Genomic DNA, 16,177 nt, shown 5'->3' with positions numbered 1-16,177 from the left:
GAACAGGGAGTATTTGGTAGCGTGCATGAGTAATATGTTAGAGGTGTATTAACTGCTAACAAAATGAGAGGTAAATATTAAGTATTGCTATCAATTATAAGCACACGGGTGATGAGCTAGGCTAGGTGTCTAAGAAATCAACATATGGATTATTAAATAAAAACAAACCAGAAAACTACCTCTTACAAATCTCTGTAATTTCATGTTCTTTCCCCACCCCCAAAATTTCATACTTATATTGCTGAGAGGCCTTTAAAATAATTGAGGGCTGGTAATCTTATCCTAGAACACCCCTAGTGGCAAAAAAAGCAATTCACATATAGTTTTACAGCCAAGCAAAACTGGATGTAATCAATGAGTATCCTGACAGTAACACTTAACTGAAAACATTTAAAAATATATATATATCTTTATTGATTGCAGAGAGAGGAAAGGCAAGGGAGAGAGAGAAACACCAATGTGAGGGAGACACACTGATTAGTTGCCTCCCACAGGTGCCTGGGCTGGGGATCGAGCCAGAACCAAGGCACATGCCTTTGGCCGGAATTGAACCTGGGACCCTTCAGCCTGCAGGCTGACACTCTAACCACTGAGCAACTGGTTAGGGCAAAAATCTGTCCTTTTGAAGTCAGTTACTGCAACTGCTTGTCAGCTCAGTGAGGAGAGCCATGGCTGCCAGGCCGCCTGCAGACCTGAGAACCAGCAGTGACTCACGATCCTCAGGCGACTGTTTTTTTGTTTGTTTGTTTTTTAAATATATTTATTGATTTCAGAGAGAGGAAAGGAGAGGGAGAGAGAAACATCAATGATGAGAGAGTCATTGATCGGCTGCCTCCTGCACGCCCTGACTGGGGATGGAGCCTCCAACCCGGGCATGTGCCCTGACCAGGAATTGAACCTTGATCACCTGAATCCTAGGTCAAGGTGCAACCACTGAGCCACACCCGGCCAGGCAACTGAAAACATTTTCAATGAGACTAAAAATGTGTGTGGCTATCATTAACTGTTTTAATGATTCCCTGCTGCTCTGTTCAATAAGTCAGTTGGAAAAATCAACCTGTCTTCTTAGTACTAAAAATACACTCACCGTGTAAAATACCTCCACCTGCAATGCGAATAGACATTTCTGCTCTTTGTAGCTGCACGCCTCTAGTGTTTTTTCATTCCCTGAGCTTCTGCTCGTGGTCGCAGTGCTCACCTCTAGCCTAAGGAAAATTGAGTACAAATTAAACATGTCTAGTCTGATATTTTCACTAGAGAGAACTCCTGTTTAAAATTTTAAACATGATGGTCTAAATCACTAAGTATTCATCACTTTTGCCATTAAATTGTGTATTGCCTAATTAGAAACATCCATAATGTGTTTCAACTCTGACCTCACTAAGTGTTTTCAATTGCTAAATTTTATTGGCTATGAAGAGACTGTTTCAATGCCTTAAGAATCTGTGACAAAACATACTTATCTTTAAGGTCAAAAACACTTCAATAAAATAGTAATAATTTCTTTGACAGCTGATGGCACAAAAAAACTGTCAACAAAAAGCTACTCTCATTTTTAAAAATCTAAAAATCTATACTTTTTACTTTGAACATTTCCTTTATATTTCAGTGTTTCTATCTATATCTGGCTAAAAGATAAGACATCAATGAAAACCAACTAGCAGTTTTTTGCTTTGTGTCTTTATTGAATAGGTTGAAAAATGAAAACTTATTTGTAACAAAAAACAGAGTGAACAGGAGACAATTATAATAATCTTACTTTTTCAAGCTGATAACTTTCAAAATAATATGTAAGCAATTTTTTATGTTTTAACCTTACAATCTTTTAAATTCTACCACAGTGGCAAATACTTGTGAAAACAAATAAAAATAAATGATGTATAGATCTAGGAAAATTTCTTAAAAACTGAACTATTGCACAATCAATGTGAGAATGATATATGAAGTAATATAAAAATGTATCTAAGTACATTGTCAGGTTGCATGATTCATTTCACCTTACTGTTTATAATGATCTCTGTGCTCTGGGGTTGGATGATATCTTACGAATTTATTTTCCATGCAGTACATCATAACATTTACTTGCTACTATAAAATTCAGTGAGAAACAAACATGTACCACCTTATTTGGGGATCATTTCTCTCTTTCCTTGAGCAGACGAAAAATTATGTGGTACCATATGGCGAATCTAATGAAGAAAATAAACAAAATAGAAATAGACTCATAGATAGAGAACAGACTGATAGCTGTCAGAGGGGAGGCTGGGTGAAAAAGATGAAGGGATTAAGCAAAAAAATAAAAAACTCGTAGACACAGACAACAGCATGGTGGTTACAAGAGGGGAAGATGGGTGGGGAGGTGCAGGGGGGTGTCGGGGAGATAAACGGTGATGGGAGACGGGACCTGGCGTGGTGAACACACTGTAACATACAGATGATATACTATAGAATTGTACACCTGAAACCTACATGATTTTATTAACCAATGTCACCCCAATAAATTCAACAAAAAATACTGGAATGACAATAGAGCTCAGTTCTAGATAAAACAAGAGTTAAAGTTCTTCAAAGAATTTATAACAATTAGGACAGAGGACCATAAATTATTGAGATGGAAATCTAATTGTGCATTACTCTCCTAAATTTATTACCGCTTATTCTAGTTGGTGGACTCTTTCTTTTTTGACCAATATGACTGAATAAAGTCAACCAGAAATAAATTAATAAAAGTCAGGATTGAAACTCTAATGTAAGTAAAATGACAATTCCCAACACATTAAGTTTATATCCCCTGCCTGAATGGGAAAAAAGAAAATCAAAGAATAAAATCATAAAGTACAAGCATAAATGATTTTCAAAGAAAATTCTAAGCCAAATTTCTACATTGACCCTTATATTGAACAGAATCTTAAGCAAGAAGCTAGAAATTGGCTATGAAAGATTTGCTACTATGGTACACGGAGTGTGACAATGATTAAATGCTATATTTTAGCCAAGGTTAAGGAGTATAACTAAATTTTTGTGAATCTTTATAATACAATCAAAGTTGTTGGGTTTAACAGAAATTACTACTGAGTCACTAAACTTGGCTACACAAGCAGAGATTACTACTAAATACTATGGTACACGGAGTGTGACAATGATTAAATGCTGTATTTTAGCCAAAGTTAAGGAGTATAACAAAACTTTTGTGAATGTTTAATTACATGTCAGGTGTTCATTAAAGCAACGCATTTTCAGTGGCTTTTTATTGCGATGTGAATGGTGTTTCAATATGAAAAACTAAAAAGAAAATATGAGTAGGAAAAATTAGATATTCTCTTAACCTACTCATAACTACATCTAACTATACTTCAAGGGACTAAAATTTGAATACTTTTACCTGCATGCCCTCCACTGATAATTATTAGCAAAATTATTATTTACTTGGTGAGGTGTTTTGTTTCAAAATCCATTAAAGTAATTTATTCTACATTCCAATGCATAGAAATAAACATGAGATTTTTGAAGAAAATTTTTGCATCTTATATTAATTACATTTTCAAACTTTGCAAAAATGAAGTAGTAAATTAATACTACTCTTTAGACATAAGGTTATGGAAAAGAAATAAGTAAAATTTGAAGATGCAGTTGGAAGTAAAAAGAATATACTTTCAACTAATACACAGAGGTAAAAATTCAGTTATAACTAGAATAAGATACATTTGTATTTTCAGCCTTGTGTCTCTGGAAAGGAAATTGCATAATTACATTTTCAGAGAATGAGAAAGAATATTTAAATTATACCATTAATCATACAGCGAGTAAAGAAAGGGTAACACAGAACTTAGGGGGTTTTTTTTCTTTTTAAAAATATTTACAAAATTGTTTAAGAGCACTACAGCAAAATGACCTCACATAACTAACTGTAACTAAAAATATTCTCTTCAATTCCAAAATTCCAAGCGTCTCATCCAATTAACATAGGTACTATGTGAAAATAGGCACCAAAAATAAAATGTTTATTCTGATTTTTTGCTTATAGTAATGATCATCCTAAAGCACTAGTGTTTGGGGGTTTATAGTAAACTTAACATGTTTTAAAAACAACAACAGAAGAGAAATACCTAAGTTAATGTTTCCACTTGAAATTATTTTCTGACAGATAAGTGTTTCCTTGAATGGCACAGTTGGGGTATCAGGTATTTATTATATACAGTATATGTACACATATATACACACACGCACGCACACACATTATATAGCTAAGGGGTATACTCCAAAAATTGCTGAAAAAAGTGTAACGATTTTAGCACAAAATAACTAGAGGAAGTGCTCTAGCTGGAAGCAGCAACAGTTATCAAACTCTGGACTTCGCTCCTTTTCATTGGGGATTTTGTTCACAGAACCATCCTTCGAATGCCACATTCACAGCAGAACTTGGCCCATTCCACAGGGTATTTAGTCCCACACTCATGGCAGAATTTTGGCAAGTGTCCAGATGAATTTCCTTCGATGCCTCTAATGTTTCCACCATTGAGTGAAGATACATAGTCTCCATCTGGCCTGCAGGAGTACAGAAAAAAAGTTCACATCAGTTGTTTTCTACCCCAGTGATACTTGGAAAAGGCATGACTAAATGCCTTTATGTGTATTTATTAAGCATGACTAAAAACTTGCTTAATCTCATTTTTAATATTCTTCCAGTTCAGATTAAAAAAACAAAACCCTCTTTTATTTTACATTTTTTTAAGTTACATTTTTTTTTTTTTTTAATCCCTACCCAAGGATATTTTTTCCATTGCTTTTTCAGAAAGAGTGGAAGGGGGAGAGACAGAGAAAAAAATCAATGCGAAAGAGACACATCGATTGGTTGCTTCCCACATGTGCCCTGACCGGGGCTGGGGATCAAGCCTGTAACTGAGGTACGTGCCCTTGGCCGGAATTGAACCCAGGACCCTTCAATCCGAGGGCCAACACTCTAACCACTGAGCAACCGGCCAGGGCTTAAGTTAAATTATATATCTGAGGTATTCCATTTGCCAGACAACATAAGTTTGGTTTTAGAACCACTGCATTTCCATTCTGATCTCATCTCTGAAAAACAATCTCATCTCTGAAGAAACATACTCTGTTCTGAATTTTATCACTAACAATGAAGGTCCTAGTCTTCGGAATGCACCCAGCTGTTTGTTATTTAATGATGCCTGGAGAAGAAGAAAACATAATTCGACTTTCCTCTGCTTTTTACCTTTACATTCCCAAATTTTTATAATCACAATGCTGGGTTTTGATTTTCCTTCCCGCTATCTTTTAAAAAGTTAATTATTTTTATTTTTCTGTTATATTTGGCATACAATATTATATTAGTTTCATGTGTGCAACATACCGGCTAGACATTTATATAATTTATAGCGATCACCCCGGTAAGTCTACTACCCACCTGCCACCAGGCCTTACAGGGCTGCTGACTGTGTTCCGCGCTGTACTTCACGTCCCGTCTGCTCTTCACTGGCTACTCTGACACCTTTTCCCTTTTCTCTCATCCTGTCTACGCTCCTCCATTAAATGAATGCAACTGGGTTGTAACTTTGTGAATGTAAAGTGTTTTGTTTCAATAATATCAATTAGTAGGACACTATATCTTAAAAATAAGTCACTGCTTTCATACCCTCTTCCTTTTTTAAAAATTTATTTTTATTGTTGAGAGTATTATAGAGGTCCCCCATCTCCCCTCCTTTGCCCCCTCACCCGGCTCCTGCCCTGCCCCAGGCCTTCGCCACACTATTGCCTGTGTCCATGCATTGTGCATATGTGCATATAAGTTCCTTGGTTAATCTCTTCCCCCCTCCTCCCTTCCCTCTGAGATCTGTTCTATGTTTCTATGCCTCTGGACCTATTTTGTTCATCAGGTTATTTTGTTCATCAGACTCTGCATTATAAGATCATATATTTCTCTTTGTCTGGCTTATTTCACTTAGCATAATACTCTCCAGGTCCCTCCATGCTGTCCCAAAGGGTACGAGATCCTCCTTTTTTACAGCTGTGTAGTATTCCATGGTGTGAATATCCCACAGTTTTTTGTTGTTTTTTTTTTAAATATATCTTCATTGATTTCATCATTGATTTCAGAGAGAGGAAAGGAGAGGGAGAGACAGACAGACAGAAACATCAATGATGAGAGACTCATTGATCGGCTGCAGCCCGCAACCCGGGCATGTGCCCTGACCGGGAATCGAACCCCAATCGCCTGGATCCTAGGTCAATGCTCAACCGCTGAGCCACGCCTGGCCGGGCTCGCACAGCTTTTTATCCACTCATCTACTGATGGGCACTTGGGCTGTTCCCAGATCTTAGCTATTGTAAACTGCGCTGCTATGAACATAGGGGTCCATAGATTCTTTCTCATTGATATTTTGGGTTTCTTAGGATATAGTCCCAGAAGTGGGATTGCTGGGTCCAACGGCAGTTCCATTTTTAATTTTTTGAGGAAATTCCCTACTGTTTCCCACAGTGGCTGCCCCAGTCTGCATTCCCACCAGCAGTACACTAGGGTTCCCCTTTCTCCACACCCTCGCCAGCATTTCTTGATGGCATTCTGGCAGGTGTGAGGTGGTAACTCCTTGTAGCTTTAATTTGAATCTCTCTGATGATTAGTGATGTTGAACACCTTTTCACATGTCTCTTGGCCATCTGTATGTTCTCTTTGGAGAAGTGTCTATTCAGATTCTTTGCCATTTTTTAATTGGGTTGTTTGTCTTCCTGGTATTGTGTTTTGTGAGTTCTTTATATATTTTGGAAATTAATCCCTTATCAGATGTATCATTGGTGAATATGTTCTCCCATATGGTGGGTTCCCCTTTCAGTTTGTTGATGGTTTCTTTTGCTATACAGAGCTTTTTAGTCTGATGGAGTCCCATTTGTTTACTTTTTTCTTGTTTCTGTTGTCCTAGGAGATGTATTGACAAAAATACTGAGATTTTTCTTCTAGGATTTTGATGGTTTTGTGACTTACAATAGTACTTATGTCCAAACTATTTCTTCAGCATACAAATGGAAAGCCAGAATAAGAAACAAAGGAAAAAAATCAGATTTTTCTATCAAAGCCTGATACATATCTTTGTATGTGGTCCTTGGAAAACTATACATATTCAATTTTGTTTTGGTTATTAAAATAACAGAGCTAAACATACCTGGCTATGTAGCTCTCACCATATGTTTTTCTTTTGCTTGTAAGGACACCTGAGGCAGGGTTTCGTGCCAAACTAGGTGGTGTGGAATTTCGAGGTTTGATGTTAGCTCTAGAGAGAGAAAGAGGTGGCAATGAAAAACTATTGAATTGTAATCATTTATTTCTCAAATTGCTATCTGCATGATTAGAAAAATAATTAGAAGCTGAAGAGAGGTAAGTCAAAAGATTAAAATCCAAATACTTATTTTAAAATGGAAAACAGTAGTTAACAGTAAAGAAAAACCAAAGTATTTTGCATTTACTAACATTCTTTTGATGGTATATAAAATCAATTAAAATATGTATATATGCTTTACATGAAATGTTTAATTTAATCATTCTGAAAACCTTCTTGTGTTTTAGTTTAAAATTGATAGTTTGCACAAAATAAAAATGTGGCTTGTTAAATGTCTACAAATACCTGTTAAATAATGTTGAGCATATGAGATGAGGTTAAAAGTAATTAGCTAACCACTTTAAACACTGGCTAGCCGCTTTAAAGAGTAATATTCAATTTATGAGAGTCTGTTGTGAGAAACATTAACCCAAATAAGTGTGTTAATATAATTTTCCCTTTAAAGATTTAATTTCACTAGCTAAAGGGTCAGGGCTATTGCTCTCAGTAGTGGGGAAGTCTTGGTTACGACATCACTGATTCCTTTTCTGAGACTTCAGGTATCCAAGAAAAATTAGATGGATGTATGACAGTTAATGGTGAAAGTACAGGCTCTAAGATGCAGATGAATCTGTATTCAAATCCCAACTGCTACTGACCAACTTTGTGATAGTGATCGACCTCTCTGAGACCAAGTTCCCTCATTTATAAAATGGGTCCATCCTCTTATATAGGAAGTTACAAGACATAAATTGCAATTGATATGAGCACTTAGCAATGCTGCTGCTGCTAATACTATTACTATGGCTATTGCTACTACAAATTCACATGTATGTAATAATGCTTACTATATTTGGTACTGCTACACTGCCTTCATATATAAACTTATTTTATCCTCACAATAACCCTATGAAGTAGGTAGAATTTATAACTGCACTTTACAAATGTGCCAGCTGAGGCCAAAAGTGGTTAAGTAACTTACCAAGGTGACCCAGCCAGTGCGTTGCTGGACCAGTGGTTAGATGATCAATAAAGTATTAGTTCCCTCCCCTCTAGAGATTTACCTGAAATTTTTCATCTCAGACATAACCAATGTTATGTTATATAAACAAGCAGAATGCTTTTTAAATTTCCTTTAGAACGAAAGTTCTTAAATTTTGGCTCAAATTCTTCCTTGTCTACTTACACAGCTAAGTTGGAGAGAATTTTCTAAAATTTCAAATAGCTTCCTTGAAAATAATGTAGGTAATACAGCATCTACTATTTCTCAAATACCACTATATGTGGAATACGATATATATGTAACTTTGTTTAATCTTCATAAAAATCTCCGAAGATATTATTCCCATTTTAAAGTTGAAGAAACTCATATTCAGAGAGATTAATCTGCAAAACTATTACATGGCCAGAGTACTTGACCTTGAATTTAGGGGATTGTATTACAAATCTTATGTTTAATATGCAATGCTGTCACTCAGAGAGAGGCTGCTTTGAATAGTTGTTTCTAAATTTCTACAAGAACCACCTTTCACCTTGGAGTGTGGGTGGGCTACCCTGGGCCTCAAATGGCCTTCAAACAGTCACTGAGAGTCCCTCTATGGGGTGTCTTCTACTCTGCTGTTCAACAGCCCCTCTAGGGATGTTGCAAAACTGCTACTGGGCCTTTTTAAGAATTCAACCTCTAAAAAAAATCATGGCCAATAAATGGCAATTCCTCCAGTGAAAGTCATAAGAGAAATAGAAAAGACACCTTTTTTTATATTTTGGCTCTGGAACCAAGTCTTGCTAGAAGTCCTATCACTTTCATATAATGTGTACATGAGATATACAAATACAGGCACACCCATAAGTACACACACACACACACACACACACACACACACACAATTTCACCATATCAATAATTTAAAGTTGTTAAAATAATTAGAAAAAAATTAGAGAAAAAATAAGATTATAAACAATAGCCACCGTTATTAAATGCCAATCACAAATTTTTGGTAACATCTTCTAAAAGTCTGAATCTGATTGTTAAGAACCATTCTTAGAGATTGGGAAATCTTGATTAGTACTGGGCACATGTTGCCCTGGTCTCACGTGGTCTGCCCACTATATAGAGTTCCAGCAGTTATAAAGGAAGGTGTAACTTTGGAAGTGTACTTCATCTAGCTTACTGCTAGTCAGTGTTTCTTTGGGATCTGCTTGGGGCCTATAGACAGCAGCAGTAAGACAAAGAAAAATGGCTCAGGGCAGATTCTTCCTTCTGGGATTTATCATTAACTACTTAAAAATAACTCAGGGCTGCTGGCTGCCAATATCTTCAAGACCTTTCCCATCTTTATTTTATTGTACATCTAACTAAATGTATTACCTTTCATACACGGTAAGAGAATACTGTATAGTAGACCTTGGTTTAAAAGTTTCCTAAGTGAACTCTGTCTAATAATATATTTTTCAACTCTAATAAGTAACTCAATTTATTACATCCTAATTTCATAATGTTAAAATGAGAGGGCTAGACTTGCACTGGAGCCCAAAGTAGTAACCTTTGAAGACGCATGTGACTTTTTTATCCTTTCCCTGTTTTAGGTGGAATTTATAACTATCTAATGGAAAGACTGAGGATCTCTAGATGAAATGTCCTCTAAAATCATTTTTTCTGCCTTTTTATAACAATTCATCATCTGCCTAACTAAAAGATAATCTAGCAATATTATATAATGTATATGGTATAACATTCCCTATACTCATCTTTTCAAAAATATTACTCTTAAAAAAGGGCTTCTTACAACTTAGAAGTATTGAAGGTGACTGCTATTTTAACCCTTTAAAATTAAGATTGCACGGAATAAAGTGTGTGCTCTAAAACCAGCTTTAGGACGATAGAAATGTTCACCAAAAATCAAACTGTTTTAAGTCTTAGAAGATTATTTAGCACCTCTTGGCTTAAAAACGATTATAATAAGATTTTTTAAGTATGTATAGGAAGATACAAGTTTCTAGCATTCAGTATATAAAGCTTTTAAGGAAATATCTGAAACAGATTAACCAAACTGCGTTACAAATACTTACTTGTAAATGGGTAATAACTCATGTCTTTTGATGGCACTGTCTGATTTTGTGTCACTGTCATACAACCTTTGCACATGTCTTCCAGTTCGAAGTGGAGGGCCTAACTTGTCCATCTTACTATTAAAATATATAAAGGTGTACCCATAAGGAGATTGCTACGTTTATTTCTTTATATAATTTTTTTTTAAAAGACATTATTCTGATTCATCAGAAATCCACCTCCCAAGCTCTTAATTATCTGACTGCCTGGGTAAGGGCTAATGTCAAAAAGCATCTTCAGATGGTTCACACAACGCCCACTAGTAGTTATAAAAATTCTGACCATGCAGGGTACCTTGCCAGTTTTGATGACTAGCTAGAGAAATGCCACATTTGTGCATAGCAGGGCAATGAAATCAATAAAGACACTTAAGAAAACAACTCTCAAGTAAAATTTGTGAAGCCAGATGTGAACTGAAAGTTGTTATTCTAGTAAATGAGGCAGACCCACCGATACCTGCTCCTCTGGAGCTTCCAAATAACCTCCTGTGTCCCTCCCTTGAATTCACAGACCCTTTTTTCCCCTTCTCATTTCCCCTGAATTTTAAAATTTCAAATAGAAACATAGAAACTAAGAAACCAAATAAATATTTATATCTTTACCCAATTTGACTTTCTATCCAAGAATGGCTATTTTAGAAATTTATTCAGAGAAAAGTAAAAATGATCCTATGTGAAACCATGGATAGAAATTGAAAACTGACACATGAAAACGTGAAGTGGCCACGCCACAAGTATAAAGGGTTCCATCTAGAGGGGAATAGAGGAATTGCTGGTGTGTAGACATTTCATTGTTTTACATCAACCAAGTAACAGGATCATACATACTATCACCAACCAATATGCATACATAGTAGGAAACAGGGAAAATTAAATTGTGAAATTAGGAGAATTACCTTAAATTCCTACTGAGTAACACCTCACTGCTTGTTAACTTTGAAAGTACACTCTTTGTAAGGGATGCTCACTCAGGCCTCCACATACCGCTGACTGCAAGCCCTGAGCGCCTGCTGTGTATCAGGCACTGTGCTCCCTTCTGGGGGGACCATGGCAAGTGGGTCAGGCTTGATGCTCATTCTTACAGAGTTTGGTGTCTAAAAAGGGTCTCTAAGGAGGGACACATTTGATCCATTTTTACATTCTTTTACTATCTTGTACATAGCAGGCATTTTGTTGGGAAGGTTGATATTAATATTTGCAAGTGGTGATGTTTATATTACTTAAAACATTTTAAAGTTTTAAAAAATGCCTTCATTAAATATATATTAAACATAATTTTTTAAATGTTTGAGATTAAATTTGATGGTTTATTTTATTTGTGAAAGTTTATTGGAAAAGTTACCTATTTGGAATTTAAACTAACAAATCAGAATTTTCTTTGAAGTGTTTAACAATTATCAAAACATTATTGTTCCAACTGCTATCTTAACAAAATGTATCTGGATTTAGAATAAGGAATGAAAGATTTTTTCTTTCTCAGAAAAAAGTTACAAAAATGAAAATTTAGAAAATTTTAAACTATACTTTTTTAATGGTTAAGCTCAATTTATTTTTCATTTCTTCATTTAGAAAACATGTACAGAACATCTATTAGAAAGCAAGGATAATAATAAATTGATAATTTTAGTTATAAATGTCACAGTTCATATTTTGAATTAAATAAAATTTTTGGTGTGTTTTAAACCTAATAATATACATTAAATCAAAGGGATATTATAAATATTGATAAAACACTGTTAGAAATAAGAAATTTTTGCCAAAGATAAATTCACCTAATTTCAATACTTTTGTAAACTTTACATTTTAAGACAGATTCCTCTAATATAAGAACTACTCAGATCTTACATATGATACAACTTTCAAAAGGAGATGTATAAAATCTAATAAAAATCTACAGATAATTATCTAATGGAAATATTCCATATATTCCATATATTAGAGGATTGCCAGTATTTTCGGATTTTGAAAACCTAATGGAAAGGTAGGTTTCACTGATGATTTATCATGCCATATCCCTGTGTTATAAATTCAACTCCACTGAAACAATTCAAATGTTACTTATGCTAAAAGTAAGTAAATATTCCTCTTAAATGAGAAATGACTTAAATTTATGTCCTGCTATAATTTGCTACTTTATACCATATATGTTCATATCAAGGTATAACCATACGAAACCTAAATTTATAAATTTCAATAGTGTAGTCAAGATTTTATATGTATATATACTTTATATATAAATTATATATAATGTATTTGTATGTATAAATTTTTATATAGGTAAAATCTTGATTACACATATATTTTTGAATACCATGTAATAAAAGTCAATGTCAGGGTAATTAAATAAATTTTTAAAATATCAGTTTATGAAAGAACTTTCAAATACTTAAATCTCTCCCTAAAGTACCCAGATCTAAGATGTAACAGACGTTTCTCATGTACCATCTTCATATTCATTTTGGTGTAAATAAACACTTCCTTGCTCACGTCTCCTTTTCTATCAAACCACTTATTTCTGTCTCTCCACCTCCAGTTGCACTAAAAATAAGTCAAAGCAGCAACAAGATGAAGGGAAATTAGAAAAGAAATTGAAATCTTTGCAAAAGTGATGATATCAAAAGGAATTTAAAGGCTTCAATCCAACTGATTGCTCTTTGGTTGAAGTTTCTTCTTTATGTCTTTCTTGGTCTTGCAAACCATCAGTTAGGAAGTGAACAACATGAATGCAGAAACCAGGAAGTCTGTATCTATTACGTGTCTGCCTTGACTGCATGGCCTTAGATGTTTTAAGTTATGAAAGAAATGCACCTTTGTTGATTTTAATGCTGAATTTCTACATCATCTACTTCTGAGGTTACTTTGAGAATTAATACATATTGGGAAAGTACAATGACAAATCCACTTTATTATGTATTTTTAATTATTCATACAGTTTGAGGAATATAATTTCAATCATCTGATAGTACCTCATTATGGAACTAACAGTATCGATATTTTTAGAGTATGCTTCAATGCCATTTTCATTTCAAGGCTCCAATTCAGTAATGACAATTATTATACACCCAAGGTCTGTAAGAAATTAAGGCAGTAGTAAACGAATCCATTCAGCAGTAAAAGTAGTCTTGCTGCTGCTAAGGAAAAGAGAGGAGGGTATTTTGAAGCCAACTAAGCACTCCCACAAAGCAGACATTTTGGCAGACTAAGCAATCTGATCGTGTAACATAACACAGAATTTCATTCTCATATATGTCCTTAAATTGGCACCTAGATTTGGTCAGAGTCAACATGAAAGTATACTTTCAATTCCTCACTATTCTTTCAATTCAATCATCAAAATGTGTTGGATCAATAAAAGTTAAAAAACACTTTGGTTCCACAGGTTGCTAATCTATAGCCAAAGTTCCTAGAGACCCCAAATGACCTAAAAAATAACAGTTCCATCTCTAGGTATAAATGAAGAATCCTTAAAAACCTCTATATTCAAATTATAAATACCTAATGCCTACAATAATTTGCTTATTCTAACATCAGGAGTGGCCAACTGCTCCTGTGAAGGGCTAGACGGTAAGTAGTTTAGGCTTAGCAGGCAAGGCCCGCTCTGCCATCACACTCCACTGTGCCAGCGGAGGAAGGCAGCCCAGACAAGGCAAAATGCATGTCAAAACTAGACATTTCTTGCCCGGCCGGGCGTGGCTCAGCATCTGAGCATCGACCTAGGACCCAGGAGGTCACAGTTCAGTTCCCGGTCAGGGCACATGCCCGGGATGTGGGCTCAATCCCCAGTTCGGGGGTGCAGGAGGCAGCCGATCAATGACTCTCATCATTGATGTTTCTATCTCTATCTCCCTTGCCCTTCCTCTCTCTGAAATCAATAAAAGATATATTTTTAAAAAAACAAACAAAAAAACTAGACATTTCTTTTTTACTGTTGTCAATATAAAGAATGAAGAACCAAATTCAATTTTTGAATTAAGAAATGTTCCTTACATGCATTCTGTTGCTCCAAATAAACTTCTGTTTTTCACAGTAACTGAACTTATGTCCTGCTATAAAGCTTTAAAATTTGATATTTTAGCTATGGAAACTTACCAGCTGAAATGTCCATTTCAAGCTGGTAAGTAACCATTAAGAAAACATAATTCTCAAGGCAAGACTAAACTCTGTGAAAGAATTCAAATGTGGCAATATTTATTTAAAAGCTCTGCATTTCATAATACTTCTGAAATCTCCTGGGATTCATGATAGTCATCTTCTAGAATAAGGGGAGATTTTCCATTGGGTATATGCTTTGCTTAAAAAAACTGTTAAAATTGGTTGACTCACAGTTTGTCTATAAGGTAATTAGCAAACATAAGACTTTTTCCCAGGACAAAGATATATTTTTCTGTGGTATGATTCCAATGCATGCTAATATTATAGATCACTGGCATGCATGATAAGCTGTGCACAAAGATTGTGTATATGCAGGCTTTAAATAATTCCAAATTATTGAAATTGTTTCATTTTACTCATCTCAGAAGATGCTCAATTTCTTGAACATTTCAGCTCACCAGGTGACTTAATTCCTTTACTCTATCCTGAATCACCTGTGTCAATGGAAATAACAGCTGCCATACAAACGTCCTGCAATTGTTCCATCAGTACCAGGACCATGATTCCGTGATGTGCCAACAGGTTGACAAACAAAGGATTTAATTTATTAATTCATTACTTTTTTTCATTTATTTGTCAAAAATTTATTGTGTGCCTATATGCCAGGCATTATACAACATTTTGTAGTTACATCTGTAGGCAAGGAAAACACACAGGCCTTTCTGATCAGAGTTTATAATCTAATCTAGCAAGGGAAACAGGAAAAAGATCATTACCTCAGTAATTCTAAAAGACAAATGAAGTCTGCCACTAACTAGGTAGCCAGAATGGCTCTGTTTAATACAGTAACGTTCCAGTTAAAATAGTAATACATTAGCTAGAAGCAAACACCACCGCTCTCTTCCCAGTATCTAAAAACACTCCTTTAATATGTAAGAATCATGTGTAAATGGACAATTGGGATTTGAATAGTTACATTTGACAGTTTAATACAATGTGAGAGATCCAGAAATTTTAATTCTTCATTGTATTATAAGCAGTACATAACATAATAGTATGTGCTCACAATCTTTGTTTGTTAGTAAAAACATTTTCTCCAAGGGATCATATAAATGTTGATTGGATTTTCTTAGGTCAGTTGTCACAGTGTCAGCAGAGTCACAGATGTTGTCAGAGACAGAAACAAGACAGGCAGAAAGTCAAAGTCATAAGGCTATTTAGTAGCAAAGTAGGGCCTGGAAGCCTAGTTTTCTAATTCAAAGCCAGTGCCCCTTTCGAATATACCAGCCAGCTTCACATGCTCTATGTAAGAATACAGGGTGTCAATATAACTCACTATCACCAACCGATAAAATTACCAGCATGATGGGTGAGGTACTGAAAAATGCCAGCTTTTAATGCATAATCAGCTGCAAATGAAACTATAAATAACACTACAAACAAAAACTATAAACTAACATGGAGGGTAATTCTTTGTGATATGGTTAGAAAGGCTTTGTAAGTTAAAACACACAGGGCTGTGTCTATCATTTAGTTACTAAAGTAAAATCAGTAGAGAAGCAAGAAAAAAATCAAATCGGGTTTTAGCACTGGAAGCTGAGAACCTCTTACTTTTCAAACACGTGACCTACTGATAACCTCTCTCTTTCTGA

General features: G+C 35.1%; 1 protein-coding gene across 5 annotated transcripts in view; it reads right to left on the bottom strand.

Moving 5' to 3' along the window:
- Nucleotides 1-1,658: 1,658 nt before the first annotated feature.
- Nucleotides 1,659-16,177, bottom strand: part of ZC2HC1A (zinc finger C2HC-type containing 1A) — a 36,343-nt gene continuing 21,824 nt past the window's right edge. For 3 of the 5 annotated variants that reach the window (XM_016216055.2, XM_016216054.2, XM_087825459.1), the window contains 3 exons: nucleotides 10,395-10,511; nucleotides 7,173-7,280; nucleotides 1,659-4,545 (listed from right to left, as the gene is read on the bottom strand). In XM_016216055.2, the coding sequence (XP_016071541.1) occupies nucleotides 4,380-4,545; nucleotides 7,173-7,280; nucleotides 10,395-10,511 (391 nt within the window). In that variant the 3' untranslated portion in view covers nucleotides 1,659-4,379. The remainder of the gene's footprint in view (nucleotides 4,546-7,172; nucleotides 7,281-10,394; nucleotides 10,512-16,177) is intronic. The other 2 variants (XM_016216057.2, XM_016216058.2) reach the window with 2 other exon arrangements.

Source organism: Miniopterus natalensis, chromosome 16 (genome assembly GCF_054644295.1).
Source record: "Miniopterus natalensis isolate mMinNat1 chromosome 16, mMinNat1.hap1, whole genome shotgun sequence".
Lineage (NCBI taxonomy): Eukaryota > Metazoa > Chordata > Mammalia > Chiroptera > Miniopteridae > Miniopterus > Miniopterus natalensis.
The sequence above is the reverse complement of the archived record's forward strand: the minus strand, read 5'-3'. Positions and strand labels throughout refer to the sequence as shown.